We start from the raw sequence: 26,823 nt of genomic DNA, 5'->3' as shown, positions 1-26,823 counted from the left end.
TTACAAAGCTTGTGTAAGCATGTGTAGCTTATTGTAAACGTGTAGGCCTATACTGTAAATGCAGCATACGTGTAGCCTACTGCAGAACTAAATATAACACCCGTTAAAAAAAACAGGAAACCATTTTCTCAATGACAATATGCTATTAAATCCTAAAACAATACAATAACGTGATGTACATACATATATCACCAGAGCAAGGAACACACATAATCATCTGGACACATTTAATCCGAGTGTTATCCCCAAACTGGAATAAGTGCAGAGTAATGAAGAATAATAACATTGAAATGTGGAGAAGGAAATGTGGTTCTACAATGGTAATAATGACCTTCTCGACTTTCTTCCAATGCGTTCATATAATCACCAGCGAAACAAACCCTGCGAACCACGGGGTGATCACAAAGTATTCATAACGCAAATGCGTCTATTAACTGGGAAGTGTAGCGCCATTATTTTTGAAAGTGTTTTTGTTGCCCGAGTGAGTTTCTAATCTTCAGGAGGAAATGTGGAACAATGCACTGTGCATAAGAGTTGCATTAATCTTTGTCTACTGGGAAGAGGGAGAAAGGGGGGGGGGGTAGAGAGACAGAGGGAGGGAGGCAGGGTCCTGTACAGTGTTACAGAATTACTGCAATCCCACCGCATAGGAAGAGGCTCACTGCGCCAAGGAAAAGGAAGCCAGCGATAACAGCTGTAATGTCCTTTAAAGAGCACAATGGCCTGTGATGAGCTGTACAACACACCTGCATGGGAAGTTAGAAACCACACCTGATGTAGCACCACACACAATGGGAATATTATATTCTCTCAAATTCCATAAATGTATGAGTATGAATGAATTTAAGAACATTTCCTGTATGCAGTGAACATATCCCGAAGACACAGCTGATTGTCGTAGCATGACATCCAAGCATTTGTTTGCGCTGCATTACGTCTCATAACAGTGTACAATCTATATCACTAYGCTTCGTTAGAAGACAAAAATAAATAAATGTTCCTTGGGTGTGAAATTGCATTTCGGACTTGTCAAAAGAAGAAGTACCCCATTATTGCTAATGGTTCAGTTACAGAACATTATGATATAATATGAGTCCATTGTGGTTTGTCAGTGGGCGCTGAACTTGAATACTTGGCTTGTGTTTTTCCCAACAGCAGTTTACTGGAACTGTCGAAACTCCCTCTTCAACAGGCTACTTATAAATGATGATTACGCTTCCAAACAATCAGTGAGTTATGACAGCCGCAGTTTGGTAAGGCGTTCGTCAATGTATGCAGTGTTTGCTTATTAAAAAGGCGTCATTTATCAGCACTGTGACAGGGTATTAATGCGAATGACTGTCAATGTCAGCAGACACTATACTGTCCTTAACCCCTTCTCTCACCTTGTTATAAGTTGCACCGTCCCCCCTCCCATCCGTCTTACCTGCAGCTCTGGGTCCTCCTCGTGCTGTAGATGGGCCTCCTCTGCTGCCTCCACCAGCCGCTGAAGGAGGGAGAAAAGGGAGAGATAGGGGAGGGGAGGGGTGGAGATAAGGGGAGGAGCGCAGAGGGGAAGCATAAGCACACCAGCTCAACTCAAAGTCATCACCCATCACCCAAGAGTTATTTGACCCCCGACARTGTCAGACCGTCTCAGTAGCTTCTAGTTCCAGCCAGCCTTCTGCAGGGAGACATTAAATCTGCTGTAACAGAGGGTCAGAGAGCTGAGGGCCAAGGAATGGTCCTGACTGCCTGGCTGCCTGTCTGGCTGTTTGGAGCACAGAGACATAAGCCTGCTCTACAGTACTCCTCTTGCAGCTCTGGGAAGGGGACAGCTCAAGCCAGTCTCGGACATAAAGAAGGGACCAACATAATGTTTAGTCCAGTCTCCCTTCCCTGTCTTGCACTATTCTATATATTTCCCCCACATTTAGATATTTCTGAAAACTAATGGCTAGACAATTTGCTGTGTTGCATTACTTTTCACATCCGTGTCCGATTTACATTTATGCTTCGTGACACCTGAGAAGACCAACCAACGTTCCTTGAGTGTGAAATTGCGTTCAGGACTTGTCATAAGGTGAAGTACCCCATTATTGCTGATGGTGCAGTTACAGTATATTGTGACACTATATGAGGCCATTGTGGTGTGTCAGTGGACGCTGACCGTGGTGCTGAATATACAGCTGTGTTTTTCCTAATARCAGTTTATTAAACCCGAAACTGTCGCCACTCCCTCGTCAACAGGCTACGTATGAATGATTATAGCGRTATGTTGGTGTTATTTAGTGATGCTCATGCTCTTCGGTCGATGGATATATTCTTAATCCACTTMAAATGATATTCCTGATTCTACCCTCCTAGGACAGGGTTTATTCAACACAGTTATATCAATAACCTGCCTCAAACCTGCTGGAAACAACATGAAACTCGTAGCAAATAGGCCTATATTCTGTAATATTTTTCTGTGATAAGATTTTCCCATTCACCTAGGCTACTGTAGGCCTAGGTCTACATTTCTGCCTCGAAAGGCACCCACGGAAATACGTGCGTTCAGTGAGATGCTTGATTGGCATATGGCCCAAGGTAGAACCGGATCCCATAATACGCAAAACCTTATATAGCCGCCTTGAAATGTGCTTGCCTGCGTGAGAAAATGCCGGCTGAACACCACAGYCATCGTCGCGGTTCTGGAACAGGTCATTAATAACTGTCCAGCACATCAAAATAGCTGCAACGCAAACAGAAAATGGCGGCATGGCGTAAACACTTTTGTGACAGTTAAACTTCATTTATTTTCATACCGTTGCGTGTCAGTCTTAGATGGTGTCGTCAGCAATACAGACATAATGAAATTAATAGGAAACCTCAAGCCGCTAAATGCAAACAKATTTTTCCCCAGGCCTAGGCTATATTTTTGTGTGCAAATGACAAGATGCCAACGATGGCTATTGGGCAGTCTTTCAAACCATATCAAATTAGTCTTACTGCCGAAAGGCAATTTCAAAACAGGTAGCCTACCTCTTAAATCAAATATGCACGGCTCGCAAGGACTAGGTCAATMTCATACAGACAAATGACATCGTAATTGTTTAATTTTCATTTCGAATAGGCTACGCCACGACGCTGTTATAATGTGCCAGTTAATGACCATTGGAATTTCTCTAACAGGATATAACATCTCGACTGCTGCCAWTTTTTTTCACATTATCAAAAATATATTTGTATCATTTTCATCCGACGAATATAGGCCTCCCATACATTTGAAATAGGCCTAGGCAATTTAGTAGCCTGGGCTACATTAAAACAATGAATTTGTTTACACAGAAAGCATTAGTCCAATTTGCAGCACTGTAACACATATATTGAAATTCTGCCTAATAAAYAGGCCTAGAGAATGATAAAGGCAATGGGCACACAATGTAGAATTACAACCATGCAAGTAATACAGCCCGTCGCGGGGAAWTCTGGCTGTGCGAGATAAACGCTATCATCTCACACCACTCAACTGGGGTTAACTATTAAAATAGGCTACTTGCACCTCTCCTCTCAAGCCCAATATASATTTCCAACGGATATATATCTGTCTCGGGAGAATGTCTTGAAGTAAATAGCATACCGCCGCTGGATGAAATGCAACACTGGTGTAATTTAAACCCGTGTTATGAATAGAAATACCCACAAAGCAGAAAGTGTGAGGAGGAAAAACGAAAATACATGTCTGACCACTGAAATATGCTTACAATTGGTTATAACAGCTTCATGATCATGGATAGGCCTGTAACGAAAAAATGCCAACGATACAAAACGTGATAATAATCATAATGATAATAACAGTACATATCTGTTGATCATTTTATATAGCCTAAATCTAGATATTTTCTTGACCTGCTTGCGGTGCATGTCTGCAGCTGAGGCTGAGAAATAACAGAACGTTTGATATTTTTCTGAATTATTTTTAAGTCTCCTACTCTCMGTAGTCTACATTGGGCCTACTTTCAGAAAACACCGCAAAAAGCACGTAGATGGTAGATAAAAGGACAGATATGCGACGGTACATACCCGCATGGCCTCCTTTTTCATCCGGAACATTTCCTCCATCTTCTTTGCTAGAGTTTTGACCACTTTCATGCCATCAATTTCTTCCACTCGGACGGAYTTCTCAAATTCTTTATATTTCTGTAAATGACAGAGAAAAAAAAGACATGTTTTAACGCTCTAATATTTTGATACTGAACGAATAATCATCTTATGTTTGTGCACAGTTCACATACTACTATTACAAACGGAGGCTTCTAGGCTATTTATTTCACTGATAGATGTGAACAAAATGTGAACATGTTACAATAAATCAAAGCAACTGAACTCAAAGTGTATTGGTCAMGTGCACAGGATACGGKGCGGCAGGTAGCCACGTGGTTAGAGCGTTGGACTCRTAACCGCAAGGTTGCAAGATCGAATCCCCGAGCTGACAAGGTACAAATCTGCCGTTCTACTCCTGAACAAGGCAGCACACTGTTCCTAGGCCATCATTGAAAATAAGAATTTGTTCTTAACTGACTTGCCTATTTAAATAAAGGTAAAATACAGGGTGTCAATGGTAATGTTCAGTGTGTGAGAATCACAAGTACATCTCAATGGGTTTTTATTGGGGGGGGTAAGCCAATGTGCCCTTTGTTTTAGTAACAGAGAAGGTGAGGTGAGCCTTTGTGCTATCTGATGTTCCACGCACACACACACACACACACAAACACACACTTCACATCTGATGAAGAAAACCGGTTAAGGAACGTTGTTTCCACATCATTTCAATGAAATTCCTTTCAACCAACGTGGAATAGACGTTGAATTGACGTCTGTGTCCAGTGGGGTCCCCACGTCTCAGAGAGTGGCTTGCAAGACCCAGTCTCAGATGATTGGCTGATAAGATGTATCCTGTTTCATTGAATTGATTGATAGGTTATCTTGTCTCAGTAATTGGTTGACAAGCTGTGGCTCTGGCTCTGATTGGCTGCTGGGTGGCCTGGGAGTGAAGGCCATGCACGGTTGGAGGGTAATTGAAATGAAGTCAAAGCACAAGAGAAAGATAATAACATGTCAGGCTTGGGAGGTTCTGGATAATGAACTAGACTTCACACAATGCTGAGTCTGCAGGATACACTGCACCTGCACTGGGACAGAACAAAGCCCAACAGAACACACAAAGAGAATAGGACAGAACATTTAAAAAAGGTACACACACAAAATAATAATCACAGTATAGGACCTGCAATGTCTCCCGAGTCCTCACTATTCAGCACAACACACACACACACACCAGCACACACACACACGGAACCCTGAATTTTTTTTCACACCACTCTGTTATTTTTTTGTTCCACTACATGTTCCTCACACACATGCACACACTATCACATTTGATTTTGTCACACACCCACACACCACTCAACACAGACACACATTATTCTTTTTTTGCTTCGCATCTCACAACAAAAACCACATATAACATTTCAAAGATACACATTCAAAGAAAGAACACACAAATCCCAGTACATGAGGCAACAAATTACCCAGGGTAAGGAAGATGTGGTGCAGGCAGTGGAGCAAAACAGTTCATTTCACGCCTGTCCTCCCTACCTCAGTCACCCCTCCCCCCCCCCCCCCTCCAGTCATCGGGGAGAGGTTAAACCTTCATCCATCAATAGAACTGAGTATGATTATTGATTAAGGTAATGACGGATGTGTAGATGAGGCCTGAGAAACCCAAGCCTGAGAGTCAACACACACACACAACACACAACACACACACACACAACACACACACACACACACACACACACACACACACACACACACACACACCACACACACACCCACACGCCCACACACACACACACTCAACACACCACCACACACCACACACACCACACACACACCTCACCACCCACACACCCACACGCACCTACATGTATCTCCATCTGTGTCTAATAGTCCTGTTCTGTTGCACATAAGCGCTCAGCGCTTGTGGAAAAATGCTAATATCCTCATACAGCACCCAATGATCATCCTTATGATCCAGCCTTACATCGAGACGTTTCTCTCTCTCCACTTCTTCATTTGGCTGCTAAGAGCAGGAAGAGGCTCTGCTGATTGGATGTAAGGTGTTCTGAAACAGTCGCGCTTTCCGTGAACCAGAGCATGAGGAAAGTGCTTTACTGATAGGCAAGAAAGGAAGAACATGTGCCGGGGACATTTGACTTCAGAGTGTTTCTGTTCTCACACAATCGACAGAGAATCAGCTTGTGGGATGTAGCCAGTTAAAATGTAGTGCGAAATTGGGTGTATTTTTTTAGTTTTTTTTTATTTCGGAAGCACACGTTTTATTCCATTACACACCACACACACACACACACACACACACACACATTCAAACACACACACACACACACACACACACACACAACTATCACACGACATCACTCACACACACGACTAGCACATTCATTTTTACTATTCAGCAGCACACACGGGCATCACACAGCCACCCATAATCTTGGCTACAGAAGTGTGTACATTGCTAGCGCTAGCAGTGTTAATGGTAATAGAATTGCATCAGCAGCCTGGTGCTGAGCTGAGCTCCTCCTTATCACACACATGCAGTGAGGCTGATGAATGGAGTTGGATGGGGATATTTATCTCCTCGCATTTATCACCACTGAGTTCACACACAATCCCACACAATCACACAACATATCACACCAGAAGTATACAGTATGCAGTATGCACTGTATGAATGTAACAGATCAGGGTCGTATCAACTAGAAACCAAATGGAAGAAAACGGACTGAAACAGGAAGGGACTACCTGAACTTGTCCAATAAGATAACTGTCAATTTCATTGCAAAACGTTTWCYATTGCAAAACTGTTTGCTACGGTTTATTACGGTGTGCAATAATGAATACGACCCRTGTTTTCGTCTRTCTCCGGTCATCCACTATTTCTGGCTTCAATCCAACTCATTTTTAAACCCCTGCAAGGTCTGGAATAATAGAATTACAATTCATTTCACTGTTTAATTAATAGCGCAATTGAAGGTAATTGAGCATAAAAATCTGTAGGAATAAAATGATTATCTACATCCAGGTGTACGCACATAGGCCAGAGTTCCAATTCAATCTGTCTGCGTACTTAACTCAGACTTTCTGATAAAGTGTACACATTAATGCCCCGTTCTAATCCTGTGTGTATACTACAGTATAGAGTGCCTTCAGAAAGTATTCACATCTCTTTACTTTTTACACATTTTGTTGTGTTACAGCCTGAATTTCAAATAGATTAAATTGCGATTTTGTGTCACACAATACCCTATAATGTCAAAAGTGGAATTTTGTTTGTAGAAAAATGTAGACATTAATACAAATTKTAAAGCTGAAATGTCTTGAGTGAATGAGCATTCAACACCTTTGTTATGGCAAGTGTAAATAAGTACAGGAGTAAAAAAAAAGGGCTTAACAAACCACATGGACTCCTTCCATGTTCAATAATAGTAGTTACTATGATTTTTGAATGACTACCCCGTCTCTGTACCACACACATACAATTAGCTGTAAGGTCCCTCAATCGAGTAGTGAATTTCAAGCACAGATTCAATCACAAAGACCAGGGAGGTTTTTCAAAGCCTCGCAAACAAGGTCACCAATTGGTAGATGTGTAAAAAGAAACATGCAGATGCTGAATATCCCTTCGAWCATGGTGAAGTTACTAATTAGGCTTTGGATGGTGTATCGATACACTCAGTCACTACAAAGATACAAGCGTCCTTCCGAACTCAGTTGCAGGAGAGGAATGAAACTGCTCAGAGATTTCACCAGTGGCCGCTCGCCCAGTAGGGTGTTAGGGGCGGTGTTAGGGGCACTTGTGATTGGTAAAAAAAAAAAAAATAGTTTAAAACTTGTGATTAGTCTAAATAAATACACAATATTTTCATWAAAAAATCTAGATTATATAATTAATGGATTATGTTTTAAATGCTCATAAAAGTGTAGCAAATGTGTACATTTTCCTGTTTCAAAAATATATTGCTCAAAACAAGCTGTGGGCGTACAGGCCRTGCGAACATTGCTTGGATTGTGTTGCCAGCTATTTGCTATGAAGGGGAACTGTGCCCCAATGAAATCGCAGGATTTCATATCGCAGGATTTCATAGCATGAAGGGACCTGATAAACTGGACAACTACATCCAGCAAGAGTGGAAGGATAGAGGGATATACTAGCTAGAACCTTCTCATTGAAGATCTGGTGGGACAAAAAAGCACGACCAATTTTATTGTTTCCCCCCCATGTTGTTTKTCAGGTTCTACTGTAGGTGACAGGGCGAMATGTGTGGACTAAAACAGCATAAAACCGGGTGTATTACAAAGCATGATCAAATTAATTAGCCAGCTACAGTAATTTTGAGAAACATTGAGAAATAGTTTGGTCAATTTTGGGGGTAAAATGAATCAGTTATCTACCTTTATTAAGCAGCTAGATAGCTATAGCTAGCTGTTAGCTTGCTTGTTAGCTCCCATGCCAGTATCAAGTCTTTTTAAACTCATATCTGACTAACTCGGAAATATGAACGTTATTTCAGAATGAACGTTTAACTGGCTAGCGCATCATGCTTTGTGACATTATGTTAGCTATCTATCCCCTTTTAGATTGTGTGTTTTCACTCATTGCATCTGCGTTCTTATTGCGTTTTCCCTGGTGCACTCGTTCGTTCGTGTACTGGCTGCTCTAATCTGTTCAAAACAGTGGCGGCATGTGCAGCAGCGGTCAGTGGGTTTTTGACGTGCAACAGTGAAATAGGTGCACTTGTGCTGTTGTTCAAATGCTCAGATCGCTTCATATATCTTCTCAAAGAAACTACCGGTCGTTCAAAAACTTGGCATCATATTACTGTCATGCTGCTTGGTCGACAACTCCAACCATCTGGCGCCCTGGGTATTCAGCCAATCCATTTTTAAAAACAGTTAGAGTTTAATAGTTGTGATTTGAGAAAACTGAGGATGGATCAACAACATTGTAGTTACTCCACATCACTAACCTAAATTACAGAATGAAAAGAAGGAAGCCTTGTACTGAATAAAAACATTCCAAAACATGCATCCTGTTTTCAAAAAGGCACTTAAGTAATACTGCAAAAAATGTGGCAAAGAAATTAACTTTTTTGTCCTGAACACAAAGCGTTATATTTGAGGAAAATCCAACACATCACATCACTGAGTACCACTCTTCAGAAAGACTCACAGCTGTACCCAGAAAGACTCACAGCTGTAATCGCCGCCAATGGTGCTTCTACAAAGTATTGACTCAAGGGTGTGAATACTTACGCAAAAGAGATATTTCCATATTTCATTTTCAATACATTTGCAACAATTTCAAAAATCACGTTTTATATTTGTCATTATGGGTTATTGTCTGTAGATGGGTGAGAAAAATAAGCGATTGAATCCATTTTGAATTCAGGCTGTAACACAACAAAATGTGGAATAAGTCCAGGGGTATGAATACTTTCTGAAGGCGCTGTACATAGTGCTCAGACTCCATAATGCCCATAACACTGACCACATTGCCAAGAGAACACACATGCTTTTCTTTTACCGTAACCTGTCAACATTGCAAACACACAAACAATAGATTGCCAATGGAAACTCCATGGAACACATCTTCTTGTTCAAAGAGCTTGCCCTCCCTGAAGTACTGTGAGACACACACAGACCCAGCCAGAGCTCTGGGTCCCGCATTAGTGTTGCAAAATGCTGGTTCACTTTCGAAGATTCACAGATTTTCCAGAAATCCTGGTTGGAAGATTCCCAATTTCCTGCTTATTTCCTTTAATCTTCCAATTGAGATTCCTGAAAAACTGGGAATTTTGGGAAAGCTACTGGAAACATTCAACACTATCCAGCATGCATTGCCTCCACTTGGATGACAGGTGCTGTAGTGCGCACAACAGTACCTTTTTTCACACTGGAGAGCCCACGTCTGCCCCCAAGTGGTCATTTACTTTCACTTAGGGGGTTTTCTGCAAACCCATCTCTCTTTATCTCTTTCTCTCTCTCTTGTTCCCTGTATCTCCTCCCCCCTCGCTCTCTGAACCCCACCTACCGCCTCCAAACCCATCTCTCTTTATCTCTCGTTCCCTATATCTCCTCCCCCCTCGCTCTGTGAACCCCACCTATTGCCTCCAAACCCATCTCTCTTTATCTCTTTCTCTCTCTCGTTCCCTGTATCTCCTCCCCCCTCTCTCTCTGAACCCCACCTATCGCCTCCAACCCATCCCAGCCTATCCCACTCCACACACTTGTATCAAACGTGTCTCCTTGTCCCATTCATATCCTGGGGTTGAAACTCTTGACTCCAGAGAGTGAACTGGAAATGAGATTAGAGAAGGAACAGTGCTGTGGTTAATGGGCCATGTCCAGTACACACACACACACACACACACACACACACACAACACATGATCATTGTCGTGCACACACACACAACACACACACACTCACACACACACACACACACACACACACAACACACACACACACACACGCCTTTGTAAAACACACCTGAGTCCTTTCTGACCCAACATCCATATTTACTGGGACACAGAATTGTATCAGCAGCCATTAAAGGAGATGCAGCATTACAGAGTACAGTGTGTGTGTGTGTGTGTGTGTGTGTGTGTGTGTGTGTGTGTGTGGTGTGTGTGTGTGTGTGTGTGTGTGTGTGTGTGTGTGTGTGTGTGTGTTGTGTGTGTGTGAGCTCACCATAACGTGAACATGTGTGTGTGTGCGTGGGCAGGAATGAGTATAAGGAAGATTGAAGGGAAGAAAGAGATACCTTCTGCAGCAGCTGGGATCCAGAGTATTTTGCAGAAATTGATTTAATTTCTCCACCAAACGCCGAGGCCCATAACTTCACCCTGGAAGCGAACAGAACATTTCTATATTGTGATATTTTGGTATTTTAACAGGTGAAAATAGCTGACTTGGTGAGATTACACACATTATGTCGGTAAGACATTTCAAAACAAATCTCTACGCATGAAATCATACATCCATGGATATCTAGATAAAATCATAGATCCATGGATATCTAGATAAAATCATACATCCATGGATATCTAGATAAAATCATACATCCATGGATATCTAGATAAAATCATACATCCATGGATATCTATTGCCTGTGTGTCATACGGCTGAGGATAAACTATGTTCTTGAAGATACTCCTGTTCTTGAAAAACCACAAGACCCTCATATAAGAAATACATTGTTGAAGCGAGTTGAGTTTGAGCTGAGAGGACTGAGTCCATCAACAACATGGCAAATACTCTACATTGTAGATAAGTACTTCAGTCAACGTAGCTGTTTATTCATGTTTATTTGGTGCTTATTGATGTGCTATAAACTGATGATTTATGTAGAGAAAGTTGATGCAAAATGTTGCCTAAGTCTTCCCAAGTAGCCTTTAGATTGTTTCAGACTGTGGTGTCTCAACGCAGTCAGGGTTAACCTGGAAAATGAAAATGGCAAGTGCAGTACTTTGTATAGCAGTTATTTTGGACCTATGTGTATCAAAGACAACAATCTGTTTAAAATAAAGACATCTGTAGGCTACATTTAAATGGCGTGTACGTGTCATTGATGTTTTATCCATGTGTTGATTTTAGACTTTTACATTTATTATGCCAGATATTATAGGGTAAAGAATACGCCCATTTTTTAAATGTATTTATTAGACACCAACACTAATAAATAATTTACAACAACAAACATTATTATTATTATTATGCTTGTTGTTGTTACATTGTTATTACATGCTGCTTGTTTACATTTGTTTATATAACAAGTCCACTACTTACACACTTCGGGTAATCTAGCAGCTGAAAAACTCAACAATATGCAGAGGTGTGACTTACTGAGTACCTGAAAGGTTGTAAAATATGAATATGAAACCTTCCACTCACACTGAGAGAGGAATCCCCGGCTGGGACCCCATCACCTCTACCACCGTGCCCAGCATAATCCAGAACAGAAGGAAGCTGGCGCAGCACACGTGTGAAAAGAGGATCCTCCGATTCCACAGCATCTTCACGAGTCTTCCCGACAACCGACCCCGGTACAATGGCACGCGCAAGCTCTTCTCTTTCTAGTCCCGAAAACGCACTCAGCGCGAAAAGCAGCACATACAGACCCGGCAGCACATTCGTGCCGCCTCCCTCGCGCCAGTCCCGCGTCCAAGGTGCCAGTTGTCACTCCTGAAGGGACCCGCGTGCTGAAGGAGATGGTTGAACTATGAACATCCGTACAGGTTAGGGACAGCRAGAGACTCAAGTCAAGCCTCCATGTCTGGAAAACATTACAATTGCTGTAAAATCGTCTCTGAAGCAAATGGCGATATTCTCTCGTGAGGATTTTCCCAGATTTGCGGAGCTCAATCTAAAAACCACCTCAGCTGCTATCACAGGGAACACTGGGGGAGTAAGACGAGGTGCTGCAGGTAGAGCACAGAGCGCGAAGCAGGGCGCGAGAGAGCATGAGCGAAAAGGACCAATATGTGTGTGGGGGGTAACCTAGCCACCAACACTTGCTGTAAGAACCCCGGAAAGAAGGTGAAAAGGTGAAAAGGTAAAACACGAAACTTTCACACGGGAGCGCGCGCGTGGATCACAGGGGGATTCAACGGGTTCATTCAAGGCAGTGCAGCGTGACGGATCGACACTCGCGCTTCGAGGAGGGACCACCGTACCGAGAACATTACCGCAGAAGCAAAATCCATTCCTATGGCGCATACATTCTGAATAAGCATGAGAGTTCTCGGCCTAGATAGCATTTTCTTCCTACAGTCTTCCAGATGTGAATTTCACTCAAAATAGCTTTGACCTGCTTTTTGCTTCCTGCAGTGTTTTAGACGTTACTTTGTTGATTGAGGCAGATTGCACCTCTCGTTGTCTTTCAAGTCGGTTGTGGATGAAACGATAGAACTATGCAATATGCACACCTTCCGTTAAATCGACATGACTGATTAAGCGTTTATTAGGCTAATCAAAGATCGATGTGTATGTCAAGACATTGATAAAGTGGCCTAGTGGTATTCCGCTCTTACTTAGGCCTAATGCGCAGGCTCCACATTTTAAGCGATTTTTCATGATTTTTTTTTCATGACAAGTTTTGATTACTTACAGATAACCAAAGAGACTCAGCATTAAGTGCATGTTTTAGGTGGGCTATAGCCACAATGCCATACACTGCAGTGCATAGGTCTACGTGAATTCCCATTACAAATTGTTTCAGTCWGCAAGTCTAAATGCATATTAGAGTTAATGTTGGGAGTGGGCTAGCCCATAGCCATAATATGGAAGATACAGGCCTATTAGTCCATATTTTTGAACTGGTCAATTACCARACTGTCCTCTATGAGGATGCTTTCTTAGGCCACAATGTCCAACACTGCTTTTGAAACTAAATTTGCGCTCACAGTTATGTCATTGGGCACTTTGTGTATCAAACAAAACCCTCTCCTTTCTGAAGTACTCGAGAGGTCCTCTTTCTAAACGTGATAATGATGTCAAGGCGGATGGATTTCCYGCCACGCATGCAGCGTTTCGGCGCTAGGCCATTATTAGCTTGGTAATTACGTCGTACATCAAAGGCGCGAGGAGCCTCTGCCAGGCTGGGAACGTGCAGATAAGGCTCATGATGATGGACAATATCAACCGCTACGGCACGCGGTCACAGCCWCTCCTCTGTCGGGGCCGCAATCACATCTAGTGCGAGGAGGGTCGCTGCTTTTAATTAACTATCGACTTCAAATAAAAAGTTTGCCCCGCATTCCGCGACACTTTATCCGAGTTGCACTCAAGACCGGCGCCACATAGGCCTATTCAGTGCGAGGGATTTTGTTCCAATAAACTCAACTGTTGGCACCAGATAGGGTAGATATAGCCGGTAAAACTAGTATAAGAACACGGCATTGAATAGCTCTCTTAATTCATTCTCCCCTATATTATACTTCAAGAATGTAGAGTACCGTAAGCCCATGTAGAAACAGCCTCGCCATTAATGGAACTGTCCATGAGTCTTATTTCAGTGTAGTTGCAGGAGGCGCTGTCCACGGTGCTGATTTTCGCGCATGTCATTGCAACGCGAGACATTTTATATGGCTCAGGAAGTGTCTCTACCACACAGCCAGTCGTGTCCAATTGTGAATAGTCTTGTACACTATATGGATGCTTCCTAAATGGCACCATATTCCCTATATAGTGCACTGCTTTTGACCACAGCCCTATGGGTCCTGGTCAAAACTAGTGCACGATAGGGAATAGGGACGAATAGGGACGCAACCTATATCCCTATGTTTGTTTGTTTCTTGCAAACCAACTCTAACCATGCAGTCACAGTCAAATACCCTTTATTGAAGGGTAGCCTACTTTCAAGTTGTCATGTCTATCTTCTTACAATGAGGATTGTTCTGACAACCATAGCCACAGGAGGTGGCAGCACCCCCTGAAAAATGTGAATTAAAAAATAAATAATTCTTAATCTCAACAAGCTCTCACAATCTCACTGCAGAATTAGACGTTCATGCAAGTTCTCCAAAATACACATTTCAAAGTGTTTTTTGTTGCTCCTGCTGCTCTATATCGTTCCATTTCTCCAAACGTCACATTTCGAAGTTAAGGGTTAAGTTTAGGCATTGATTCCAAATGGTGAAGGTAAGGGTTAAGGTTGGGATAGGGTTCAAACTAATTCTGATCCAGAGTCATGGGATTACGACCATCCGCCACCCAGTCCACAACGCCCTAGCAAAACACAAGCCTACTTGATGGTCATAGTGCTCACTGTTGCCCCTAGTGACCGATTTTGAAGTAATTTCTTGACGTGGATAAACATCTAATTTCGACATCAATCTTGAACATTCTCCCTGCTTCATCTAAATTCAAATTAGAGTCCAAGATTATCATAAGACAAAAGAATAAAAAGCGTAATTGATAAAAACACACTTACTCGATGAAAAAATTGTTACAGTAAGTAAATACACTGAACACACCACACACACACACACACACAACACACCACACACCACACACACCACACACACACACACACACACACACACACACACACACACACACACACACACACACACACAGCTCTGTTCTAGATAAGTAAGGAAGTCTGGACAGGTCAGATCAATCAGGAGAGAATAGTGACCTGTTGTTCCCCTCTCTCACTCACACACCTCTTAGTCTGAGGCTGACACTTTCAACTTTCACTGACCCCTGTGAGTGTGTGTGTGTGTGTGTTTGTGTGTGTTTGTGTGTGTGTGTGTGTGTGTTTCATTCATGAGGGCTTTGTCAATTAACACTGTTGTGACAGCAGGCCAGGGACAGCACAAAAGCTTAGGTGATCAGACATTTTCCAGATGGCCCTTATCTGGAGCAGCACACATTTTTTCATCAAGGGTGTCAGAGAAGGAAAGGGGATCAGGGGAAGAATACAATTCCCATCACATTGACTGGAGTCATGTAATGCACGCATTCCTGTGAGGGTACTTGCAATTCCTTAGAGCCAACTTGTTCTACAATCAGTAGCAGAGTGGGATAAAGGATCTCCAACTGAGGGAATTACTCTTTGCTAAATCCGGATCTGTGGGATATTACATCGCACGACTTAGAACACCTAATATCCGATAGAGATGCCACTCTCCGTGTCTCAGTCTGTAAATTGATGTAGTTCTGTCCTTGAGCTGTTCTTGTCCATTACTGTTCTGTATTATGTCATGTTTCATGTTTTGTGTGGACCCCCAGGAAGAGTAACTGCTACTTTTGCAACAGCTAATGGGGATCCTAATAAAATATCAAATACCCCTAGATTGAGTGGTGTGGGATTCTATAAACCTGTGGAGGCTTGGGGCTCGTACATTACTACCACTAAGAGATTGTGCCAGCCTGGAAAAGGTGTTGGAGAGTGTGTGTGTTCTTGGTCATTCCATAGCCTACCCATGATGCAGCTCCCAGCCTCTCTCCCCCGAGGGCGAGGAGCTCCTGAATCGCGCTGGCTTCAACCCCCTCTCTGTCATCATAGCGATGTTCACCGTACTGACCATCGTGTGTTGAACTCCACGGTGATTGTGTTGTTGCTGATTAACAAGCAGCTGAGGCAGCCTCTGAACAATGCCCTGGTCAACATGGCTGACCTGGCTGACCTGGGGACAGTGCTGACCGGTGGGATTCTGTCTGTGGTCAACAACGCTCTGGGGTACTTCTCCCTTGGACCGAACTGGCTGCGTCACGGAGGGATTCTCTGTGGCTCTGTTTGGTGAGTGGCTCTCAGAACTGTCTGGGACATAGAAATAGAATAAGTAGAACAGACATAGAAACGTTAACTATGGAAATTTGACTGGTATACTCATCGACATGGAAGACAATAATTCCTTTTGTACAAATATGGCCTTTCTGTAAAGGAAAACCGTGTGACTGTACTTAAAATGTTCACCTTTTAAACATTCATATTTTATCATATGAGACCATGTTGATTTTGTTCATTTTAATTTGTTTCTTATAGCCATCTAGTTGAAACATTATTTTTAATGAATGACTTATTTWAATACTAAAAACAATTCTCAATTAATGAATTAAAACAAGTTCTCCAATGATTCATGTTAATCAATCAATGCAATCATGTCCAGGCAACTAAATGTTGAAGTTACACTAACACACTGTTCCTTTAATTACAACAACAACAACAACAATATAATCTGATTTCCATAGAGAGGATGTTTGTGGTGTGCAAGCAACTGGGACCTACAGTATCTCCTTTCAGACCAGGAAGAGGGGATACGAATTATGGACACACCTACCCAAAAATGATGACGTATGTCACGCAGCGAGAGTTGAGTGGGGTACGGACGGATTCGGTTGAGTCAGTTCAGTCAGTCGTCTTAATGAGCCACTTCTTTTATACCTCACAGTTTATGCTTGTGGCTTGAAACCTGGTGTCCACATCACCAACAAACTATMATGGTCCAAACACACCAAGAAAATGGTGAAGAGGGCACAACAACACCTTTCCCACTCAGGAGACTGAAAAAATTTGGCATGGGTCCCCAGAWCCTCAAAAAGTTCTACAGCTGCACCATCGAGAGCATCCTGACTGGTTGCATCACCTCCTGGTATGGCAACTCCTCGGCATCCGCCCGTAAAGCGCTACAGAGGATAGTGCGTACGGCCCAGTACATCACTTGTGCCAAGCTTCCTGCCATCAATGACCTATATACTAGGCGGTGTCAGAGGAAGGCCCAAAGAATTGTCAAAGACTGCAGTCACCCAAGTCATAGACTGTTCTCTGAAGCAGTACCGGAGCGCCAAGTTTAAATGAATGTTCTGTATTATGTATTATTAAATGAACAATTAATGAAATGGCCACCCGGACTATTTGCATTGACACACCTCCCCCTTGTTTTTACACTGCTGCTACTCGCTGTTTATTGTCTATGCACATGTATAAATTACCTCGACTAACCTGTACCCCAAAAATTGACTTGGTACCGGTACCCCTGGTATATAGCCTCATTATTGTTATTTTATTGTGTTACTTTTTATTTATATATTTTTGTTACTCTAGTTTATTTAGTAAATATCTTCTTAACTCTATTTTCTTAAAACTGCATTGTTGGTTTATTAGCCAGAAAAAACCCGCTGCGTTCAACAAGTGGCTGAATTTATCCTCAAGCCGACTGCTTTTTTCCTCATTGTTTGGCTATATGATGTGTAATTTGAATATAAAGTTGATAAATATCAGCTAAATACAGTATAGATATTAGGCTACAATGCATAATAAAACATTGCCTAGTAGGCTATTTTTTTAGGGTGGAATGACTGCATTATTTGGTATTAATAATAGACTGGTTTTATGCACAACAACTTTCTATCCAAGCTGGCAGAGAGCGCGAGGACGCTCATGTCGTGTGCGGCAGGTAGCCTAGTGGTTAGAGCGTTGTAACCGAAAGGTTGCAAGATCGAATTCCTGAGCTGACAATGTAAAAATCTGTCGTTCTGCTCCTGAACAAGGTGGTTAACCGTTGTTCCTAAGCCGTCATTGAAAATACGAATTTGTTCTTAACATGTCAAGTTAAATAAAGGTTAAAAAAATGCCGTTCAGGTAGGGCAGGCTATACAAGACAGTCAGACAGTATAGGCTACTCTAAAACATCTATTGCTGGCCATCTATTCTACGACATGCAAAGTTTTACATTATTGCCGCCAGCCAGCAGTCTAAATGGCACCACTGCTTTGTGAATGCTTAACATGAGAAAATGACGACCAAATAGGCCTACCAATAAATAGATAGAATATCCATTCAGACACTAATCTGTAGAACGACCAACGCGATACTCCTTACCACAACCTAGACACTCGTAGGCACATTCCACAGGCTCCATCTAGTGGAGATCAATGATAATTCAATTTCCCTGTTTTATTGGCTTCTTAGATCATGCAGATTTTTTATTTATTTTTTATTTCACCTTTATTTAACCAGGTAGGCCAGTTGAGAACAAGTTCTCATTTACAACTGCGACCTGGCCAAGATAAAGCAAAGCAGTGCGACACAAACAACAACACAGAGTTACACATGGAATAAACAAACGTACTGTACAGTCAATAGCACAATAGAAAATCTGTATACAGTGTGTGCAAATGAAGTAAGGAGGTAAGGCAATAAATAGGCCATAGTGGCGAAGTAATTACAATTGAGCAATTAACACTGGAGTGATAGATGTGCAGATGAGGATGTGCAAGTAGAAATACTGGTGTGCAAAAGAGAAGAAAAAAACAAATATGGGGATGAGGTAGGTAGTTGGTTGGGTGGGCTATTTACAGATGGGCTGTGTACAGCTGCAGCGATCGGTAAGCTGCTCTGACAGCCGATGCTTGAAGTTAGTGAGGGAGACATAAGTCTCCAACTTCAGTGATTTTTGCAATTCGTTCCAGTCATTGGCAGCAGAGAACTGGAAGGAAAGGCGGCCAAAGAGGTGTTGGCTTTGGGGATGACCAGTGAAATATACCTGCTGGAGCGCGTGCTACGGGTGGGTGTTGCTATTGTGACCATTGAGCTGAGATAAGGCTGGAGCTTTACCTAGCAAAGACTTACAGATGACCTGGAGCCAGTAGGTTTGGTGACGAATATGTAGCGAGGACCAGCCAACAAGAGCATACAGGTCGCAATGGTGGGTAGTATATGGGGCTTTGGTGACAAAACGGATGGCACTGTGATAGACTGATTCCAATTTGCTGAGTAGTGTTGGAGGCTATTTTGTAAATGACATCGCCGAAGTCGAGGATCAGCAGGATAGTCAGTTTTATGAGGGTGTGTTTGGCAGCGTGAGTGAAGGAGGCTTTGTTGCGAAATAGGAAGCCGATTCTAGATTTAATTTTGGATTGGAGATGCTTAACGTGAATCTGGAAGGAGAGTTTACAGTCTAGCCAGAAACCTAGGTATTTATAGTTGTCCACATATTCTAAGTCAGAACCGTCCAGAGAATTGATGCTGGGTGGGCGCGGGCAGCGATCAGTTGAAGAGCATGCATTTAGTTTTACTAGCGTTTAAGAGCAGTTGGAGGCCACAGAAGGAGTGTTGTATGGCATTGAAGCTCGTTTGGAGGTTTGTTATTAACACAGTGTCCAAAGAAGGGCCAGATGTATACAAAATGGTGTCGTCTGAGTAGGGGTGGATCAAAGAATCACCCGCAGCAAGAGCGACATCTTTGATATATACAGAGAAAATAGTCAGCCAGAAAATTGAACCCCGTGGCACCCCCATAGACTGCCAGAGGTCCGGACAACAGGCCCTCCGATTTGACACACTGAACTCTATCTGAGAAGTAGTTGGTGAACCAGGCGAGGCAGTCATTAGAGAAACCAAGGCTGTTGAGTCTGCCGATAAGAATACGGTGATTGACAGAGTCGAAAGCCTTGGCCAGGTCGATGAAGACGACTGCACAGTACCGTTTTTTAATCGATGGTAGTTATGGTATCGTTTAGGACCTGGAGTGTGGTTGATGTGCACCCGTGACCAGCTCGGAAACCGGATTGCATAGCGGAGAAGGTACGGTGAGAAGAAGGCTGATGTCCTCTGGTAGCACAAGTGAGGGCAGTGGCTCACTGCTACCTAGTCTCATTCCTATTTCCCCCACTGAATAGCTGCTGTTCAACATGCACAACTGTGTTATAAACGTTGAATAAACGTTGAAGCCATTTGATACACAACTAAATGCATGACAGTAACAGTCGGGGATGACGGTGTTGTGTCTTGTCTAGTTTTGGAGATACTCCTGCTGTGGGCCTTCTGAGGGTGGGTCAGCGATGCAGACCACCAAAGGCACCATGGCAACCATCAACAACAGTCTCCCMCAGCTTAACACATACAGAGATACAGATACATCCAACCATTGATTGCACCAGCAGCACCAATAAGTGTCACTTATATGTTCTCTGACCTTAAAAAATAAGAAATATACCTAATTTGGAAGACTTAATAAGGTGATTTATATGACCGTCTTACCTTTATCATAACCAAACAAATGTACAGATTTAGATTTTAATTCCACATTCAGAATGGGKTGTGAGAGACAGAATTGACTGAATTCTATTCAAATTGACCACAACCCTGGTATTTTGTCTATAGGAGGTTGCAGAATGTATGTCAACTGTAGAATGCATTGTTACTTTATGGTAAATGTAAAAGACGATGAAAATGGTACACAATACATTCAAATGTATGATTTCTCAAACCAAGCACCGGTAAAGGACAGCTGCAGAATTTCAGCGTAAGTTTATTYAGTAATAATCATTCGAAAATAAAATATTATCGATTCGAATGAATTCAAGGCCAAAATAAAATGGGAAAATACAAAAAATGTGTTAATACAAAACCTAGAGGGTCAAAATAATGCATTTGCTACTAAGATAAATCATGTTTTACTGAATAAAAGCCTTACAGAGCAATGTTTTGGGACTTTCAAGTAGAGAACATTACCATGGGTCTCTCCATACATTTGTACATACTTAACATGATCTCTTCTATTTGAATACATATTTAATAACAGTAATAGTAGTAACAGTAATCATAATAATTATAATAATAGAATGAAAACGATTCAAAATGCTTAAATCAACAAGTCTTTCTCTGTAAACTGGTATATTACCATTTTTAACCCGCAAACAGAGGAACAGTGCACCTTGAAAATGTTTGATTTTTTTCTTTCATATTTCTGTCCCAGCAAYGTAAGGTGAGGTGTAAATGACAAATATAGATTTCACTAAACCATACACACAGTCACAAAAAAGTACAAAATTGTCTCACCTTAATACACAAACATTTGTATAGAAAAATGAGAAACATTGGTACTATACAGTTACTTGTGCAAAGACAAACAGCTATGTGCTAATATTTAAATACCGTTGGTATGGAACCAAATCATGTTCTCTTTTCTTTTTTCAGGAATCCCTGACATGAGGTAAAAGTAAGTTGGTTTTATCTTTTGCTTAACACAAGTGTTTACAAAACAATGCATATTTTCAGTTTATCAGTAATTGCTACGAATAGTACAATGTGCCTGGAATTCGCATTGGTTCTTTCACAAGATAGTTATCAACAAAAAGACCAGAACACATCTTTTTTTTATTTTTTACTCACAAACGATTCAAAGAGCCCTTTCAATGTGCACACAAAGTGGAAAACCTACATTTTCACGGCAGTTGACTGAGAACGCATTGCGAACTCATGAACTACAAATCAACCACTCGTGAACTACAGATCCCACGTCTCATCACCTACCCATCATCTGCGCTTAGTCAAAATCTCCAGGGCAGCGCCTGGAAAAAGCTCGATCCTTTGTCGTCTGTATTTTGTCTGTTTGTGTAAAGTAATTTTGTGGTCCATCAATGTTCAACTTTCGTCGAGAGCAACAAGAGTGGAGTTATCTCGTAAAAACGAGCCGTGGTACAAACGCTCCCTTCTCATTGGAAGGAGAAGCTCGCTGTGGGAAAGAGACTGGTTGGTTGCGAGGGAGGCTGATATGTTTTCCCCAGACGGTGCTGGACCACCACGAGGTATAGTGTATGCAGAGAGAAGCCGGAGAGAGAGACGCCGAGAGAGCGGGGTTTAGTATTGCTTAGCCTCTCTCCAGCTTAAACACATCAGACCCAATAAGACACGACAACACAACAGAAAAAGAGAACAATGGCAGAGACTGTGGACCCACCTAGACCATGATGCCTCATTATGGTCTCATCTGTCCTGTGAACATCCCTGACGAATTACGTGCCTCACCAGTCAGCCACCATGCCAATCCTGTCTATCCTGGCTCACACAGGCTCAGTCTGTCACAAGCCTCACACAGCAACAACAACATGAAGGCTAAGTGATTAGGAAGTGATTAGGAAGATTCCGTTTGAAAGGGTCGGTGGAATTTACTGACATGCATCATATCGTGAGGAAAAATCCCAATACAAGCATTGAGAACGACAGAGATTCCTGTTCGTCTCACTTCTTCGACCATATCGCTTTCTTTCAGCGGCACAAGGCATGTCCGTTGGGATAGGTGAAACGAATAAAGTTGTCGAACGAATTTCAAAATGTGTGAATGAAGCAGCGTTGTCGACGCACTAAGAGTTTGACCTTCCTGCGCTGTGCACCTGCACAACATACGCAAACACAAATGCTTATCATCACATCTTTGTTAAAGGTGGAGTAGCCTCCTTGAAGCCTAGCTAACTTCAAGTCCAACAAAGATGCTCTTAGTAAGGGGGGACTTAACGCTGTGGTACTGGTACTGGTACTGGTGTGGTTGGGGTGACGCACAAAGTGTTCTTACGCTCGCTCATAAAACAAGTTAAAAAAAATAAAAAAAATACATTTGCATTTCCTGTGCAGCTGTGTCGTTACTCCAAGAACCACACGGTTTCACAGACAAGCCAACGATGCATATGAGCAACAACAAAGAGAAAGGCCAATTCATCTCAGAATATTGTACCGAATAAAATAATAACACCAGCGACTCTTCTCTCCTGGTAGCATAATAGGATTCATTACGGCGTGTATTGCTGACCTTCTTTTGAAATGGTACATCATTACAAAATATAGAACATCTCTTTACAATTATTATTATTATTTTTAATATAATACAGTTCATTTACAGTGTATCTACTATGAAATATTAGTTCTCAGGCTATTCTAAAACTAAAAACAACCTGCCTGCTAGTGCATTTATCCCAAATGCTAGTAGTCACCTCAGAAGTGTATATTTAAGCAATAAGGCACGAGGGGGTGTGGTATATGGCCAATATACCACAGCTAAGGGTTGTTCTTATGCACGATTCAACGCCTGCATACAGCCCTTAGCCGTGGTATATTGGCCATATACCACAAACCCCGAGGTGCCTTATTGCTATTATAAACTGGTTACCAACGTAATTAGAGCAGCAAAAATACATGTTTCGTCATACCCGTGGCATATGGTCTGATATACCAAGGCTGTCAGCCAATCAGCATTCAGGGCTTGAACCACTCRGTGAATAATTCTGGTTTGATGATGCTATAAATGTGACTGATATCTCCTGCATACTTAAACTGGTTAATCTTATACTAAAACATCTAAGGGGGGGGAGATATGCCTTCCTATGCTTGCATTGAAAACTTGCATGATATGCCAAAACCTTAATAAAGTGACAGAGGGAATGACATCTTTCATCTGATTGTCAACACCCTTAACGACCCGGCCCGGTACCTCACGCCTCTGCCAATAGGTCCATCTCCTCCACTGACACTCCACGCCCTCAGTCTGCGACTGGCTCGTTGATGAGCCTGTGTCACCTCCAGATCGTGACCTATGACCTACGGGCATGGTCCACCATGTGCCAGTAGTGCCGGTCTGGGAGGGCGGAAGTAACATAGTTTCCTGGCACCAGGATTGGTTCCTGGCCCTGTGATTGACAGACGTTGACGTGAATGCCCTGGCTGGCAGAGGGCGAGTGACAGAATAAGTGGGCGGGGCCATTGTCTCTCTCTCTCTCTCTCTCTCCTCATAGGTACCTTTCTCTTCCATGTAAAAGGCACTTCTTTTGGTCGTAAGCCAATAGATGCATTTCTCATTGGGTTTTCCACTGTCGGTGCTGTAGTCTATATTAAGTAGAGTACATACAGCGAGCAGTTCACTTCTAGTCGTTTATTCTCCAGCCGATGCTATAAAGTGGTGATGCAGATCATCTCGCCTGCCAGGTCCTCCTCGTACACCACTCTAAGCTCCACCTCCGGCTCCTCGTCACTATAACGGGCCGTGGCGTCTTGAAGGTCGTAGTCCCGCTCGCTCATGRCGGGGTACACGTTGACCCCGTTAACCGCCGGCACCACGCCAGCGCTCAGCAGGTGGCTGGCCGCGCTCTCCATCTCGTCGATGGTCATCTCGCACGCGTCCGCTATCTCGTGCTTGGTGGCGGCCACGAACTTTGGATCCATGGCGTATCTCCCGAGACCCTCTGATATCAACACCTGCCCGGCGACAGGAGAAAAGAGACCACATTGTGTTTACGCGGGCTATTAAAGTTACTGTTAATAGCGATAAAAAGCCTGTTTGCGTATCTGAAACGTAATGAGTTTGAGTGTTCAAACCATCCACACCTGGCTAGCTGTAATATACTGTACTCATTAACGTGGTAGCCTACTAATGACTTCCATATATCATCTCAGAGCACATTTCCCTACACTAAGGTCAATCGCATTCAATTTCTAGCAATTACATTTTCATTACAAGTTCACTTCCTGACTTGAACAAATTGACATTTTACATTTTACATGACTCCAGCCCCGGTACCGTACCCTTTATCCACTGGTTCTAGCCTGAAGGGCACCAACCCACCCTCCTCTACCCTGCCCTGGACTCACCGCCTCCACCAAGGAGGTGGCGCTCTTCTGATGGCGCTGCTGGTGGTACTCCGGGGCCACCTGGAGGTGGACGGGGGAATAGATCCCCTGGGAGTACTCTGGGTCGTCTGTGTACCAAGAGCTCTTCCTCAGAGGCACCTGGCTGCTGACGCCACTCTCCCCGAAGAGAAGAGGAGATTCAGACGCTCTTAGAGGAAAACGGAGGGCCAACGATAAGGAGGAGGAAGCAGGGGACAGTGTGACTCAGTGTAAGACTCAATGTTCAATATCAGAGTGCTAGACAACGTCCTAGTGACAAAATAATAATAGTGAGACATGCAGCGTGATTCCTGCAACCCCTCCAAACGCAAGACCGAAGCATTACCCATCAACCCTTACCCTTCCTCCAAGAGCCAGAAGAACAGATCTCCGAATAAAACTCACAGGTTACAGTCACACTATACATTTCTGTCATTAACTAAAACAAAAATGTGTGTCGGCATGTATCCTTCATCGGGGTTGTACAGACAGAACAGCGGAGTTTTTGTATACCTGCGTCCGGGGTGATCCACCCGGATGAGGGGCGTGTAGCAGGGCGACTGCTCCTTACTGGCCGGAGTGGCGGGGGGAGTGGTCCAGGAGCGGGTGGAGCGGGAGGGGGAGAGATGGTGGGCTCTGCTGGAGTCCAGCCCTGCTACAGCCATCACCTGTAGAGGGAGGTCAGGAACACAAACTGGTCTAACATGTGTGTTAGACCAGTGTGTGTGTTTAGACTCAGTGTGTGTGTGTGTGTGTTAGACCAGTGTGTGTGTTAGAACCAGTGTGTGTTTTGTTAGACCAGTGTGGTGGTGTGTGTTAGACCAAGTGTGTGTGTGTGTGTGTGTTAGACCAGTGTGTGTGTGTGTGTAGAACAGTGTGTGTGTGTTAGACCAGTGTGTGTGTGTGTGTTGACCAGTGTGCGTGTGTGTGTGTGTGTGTGTGTGTGTTGTGTGTGTGTGTGTGTGTGTGTGTGTGTGTGTGTGTGTGTGTGTGTGTGTGTGTGTTAGACAGTGTGTGTGTGTTGTTAGACCAGTGTGTTGTGTGTTGACCAGTGTGTGTGTGTGTTAGACCTGTGTGTGTTAGACAGTGGTGTGTGTTTTAGACCAGTGTGTGTGTTGTGTGTTAGAACAGTGGTGTGTGTTAGAACAGTGTGTGTGTTAGACTAGTGTGTGTTGTGTGTGTTAAACCATGTGTGTGTGTGTTAGACCAGTGGTGTGTGTGTTGGAACAGTGTGTGTTGGTTAGACCAGTGTGGTGTGTGTGTTAGACCAGTGTGTGTGTGGTGTGTGTGTGTTTAGACCAGTGTATGTGTGTGTGTTAGACCAGTGTGTGTGTGTGTTAGACCAGTGGTGTGTGTGTAGACCAGTGTGTGTGTGTGTGTTTAGAACCAGTGTGTGTGTGTTGTGTGTGTTAGACCAAAGTGTGTGTGTTAGACAGTGTGTGTGTTAGACTAGTGTGTGTGTGTGTGTTTAACCAGTGTGTGTGTGTTAGACCAGGTGTGTGTGTGTTGGAACAGTGTGTGTTGTTAGACCAGTGTGCGGTGTGTGTGTTAGACCAGTGTGTGTGTGGGTGTGTGTTAGAACCAGTGTGTGTGTGTGGTGTGTGTTAGACCAGTGTGTGTTGGTGTGTGTTGTTAGACAGTGTGCCGTGTGTGTGTTAGACCATGTGTGTGTGTGTGTGTGTTAGAAACAGTGTGTGTGTGTTAGACCAGTGTGCGTGTGTGGTGACCCACATAGCCCACCACCCCCCCCCCCTCCACCCCCTGACCACTCCAAGACCAGTGTGTGTGTGTGTTTGTTAAGACCCAGTGTGTGTGTTAGAAACAGTGTGTGT

At 43.1% G+C, this 26,823-nt stretch overlaps 2 protein-coding genes across 2 annotated transcripts in view; both read right to left on the bottom strand.

Annotated features, from left to right (window-relative positions):
- LOC111962190 (voltage-dependent calcium channel subunit alpha-2/delta-3-like) overlaps positions 1-12,838 on the bottom strand; it is a 60,908-nt gene extending 48,070 nt beyond the window's left edge. The window contains 4 exon segments of the mRNA XM_024147047.2: positions 1,427-1,486; positions 4,045-4,161; positions 10,868-10,949; positions 11,998-12,838. Coding sequence (XP_024002815.2) covers positions 1,427-1,486; positions 4,045-4,161; positions 10,868-10,949; positions 11,998-12,119 — 381 coding nt within the window. The 5' untranslated portion in view covers positions 12,120-12,838.
- A 7,995-nt stretch (positions 12,839-20,833) lies between these two features.
- LOC111962116 (voltage-dependent L-type calcium channel subunit alpha-1D-like) overlaps positions 20,834-26,823 on the bottom strand; it is a 128,642-nt gene continuing 122,652 nt past the window's right edge. Inside the window, exons 44-46 of the mRNA XM_070442331.1 lie at positions 25,505-25,659; positions 24,974-25,160; positions 20,834-24,580 (exon numbers count right to left, since the gene is read on the bottom strand). Of these exons, the coding sequence (XP_070298432.1) occupies positions 24,275-24,580; positions 24,974-25,160; positions 25,505-25,659 (648 nt within the window). The 3' untranslated portion in view covers positions 20,834-24,274. The remainder of the gene's footprint in view (positions 24,581-24,973; positions 25,161-25,504; positions 25,660-26,823) is intronic.

The sequence above is a fragment of the Salvelinus sp. IW2-2015 genome, linkage group LG1 (genome assembly GCF_002910315.2).
Source record: "Salvelinus sp. IW2-2015 linkage group LG1, ASM291031v2, whole genome shotgun sequence".
Lineage (NCBI taxonomy): Eukaryota > Metazoa > Chordata > Actinopteri > Salmoniformes > Salmonidae > Salvelinus > Salvelinus sp. IW2-2015.
Note: the sequence above shows the minus strand (reverse complement) of the source record. Positions and strands in the feature narration are given on the sequence as shown.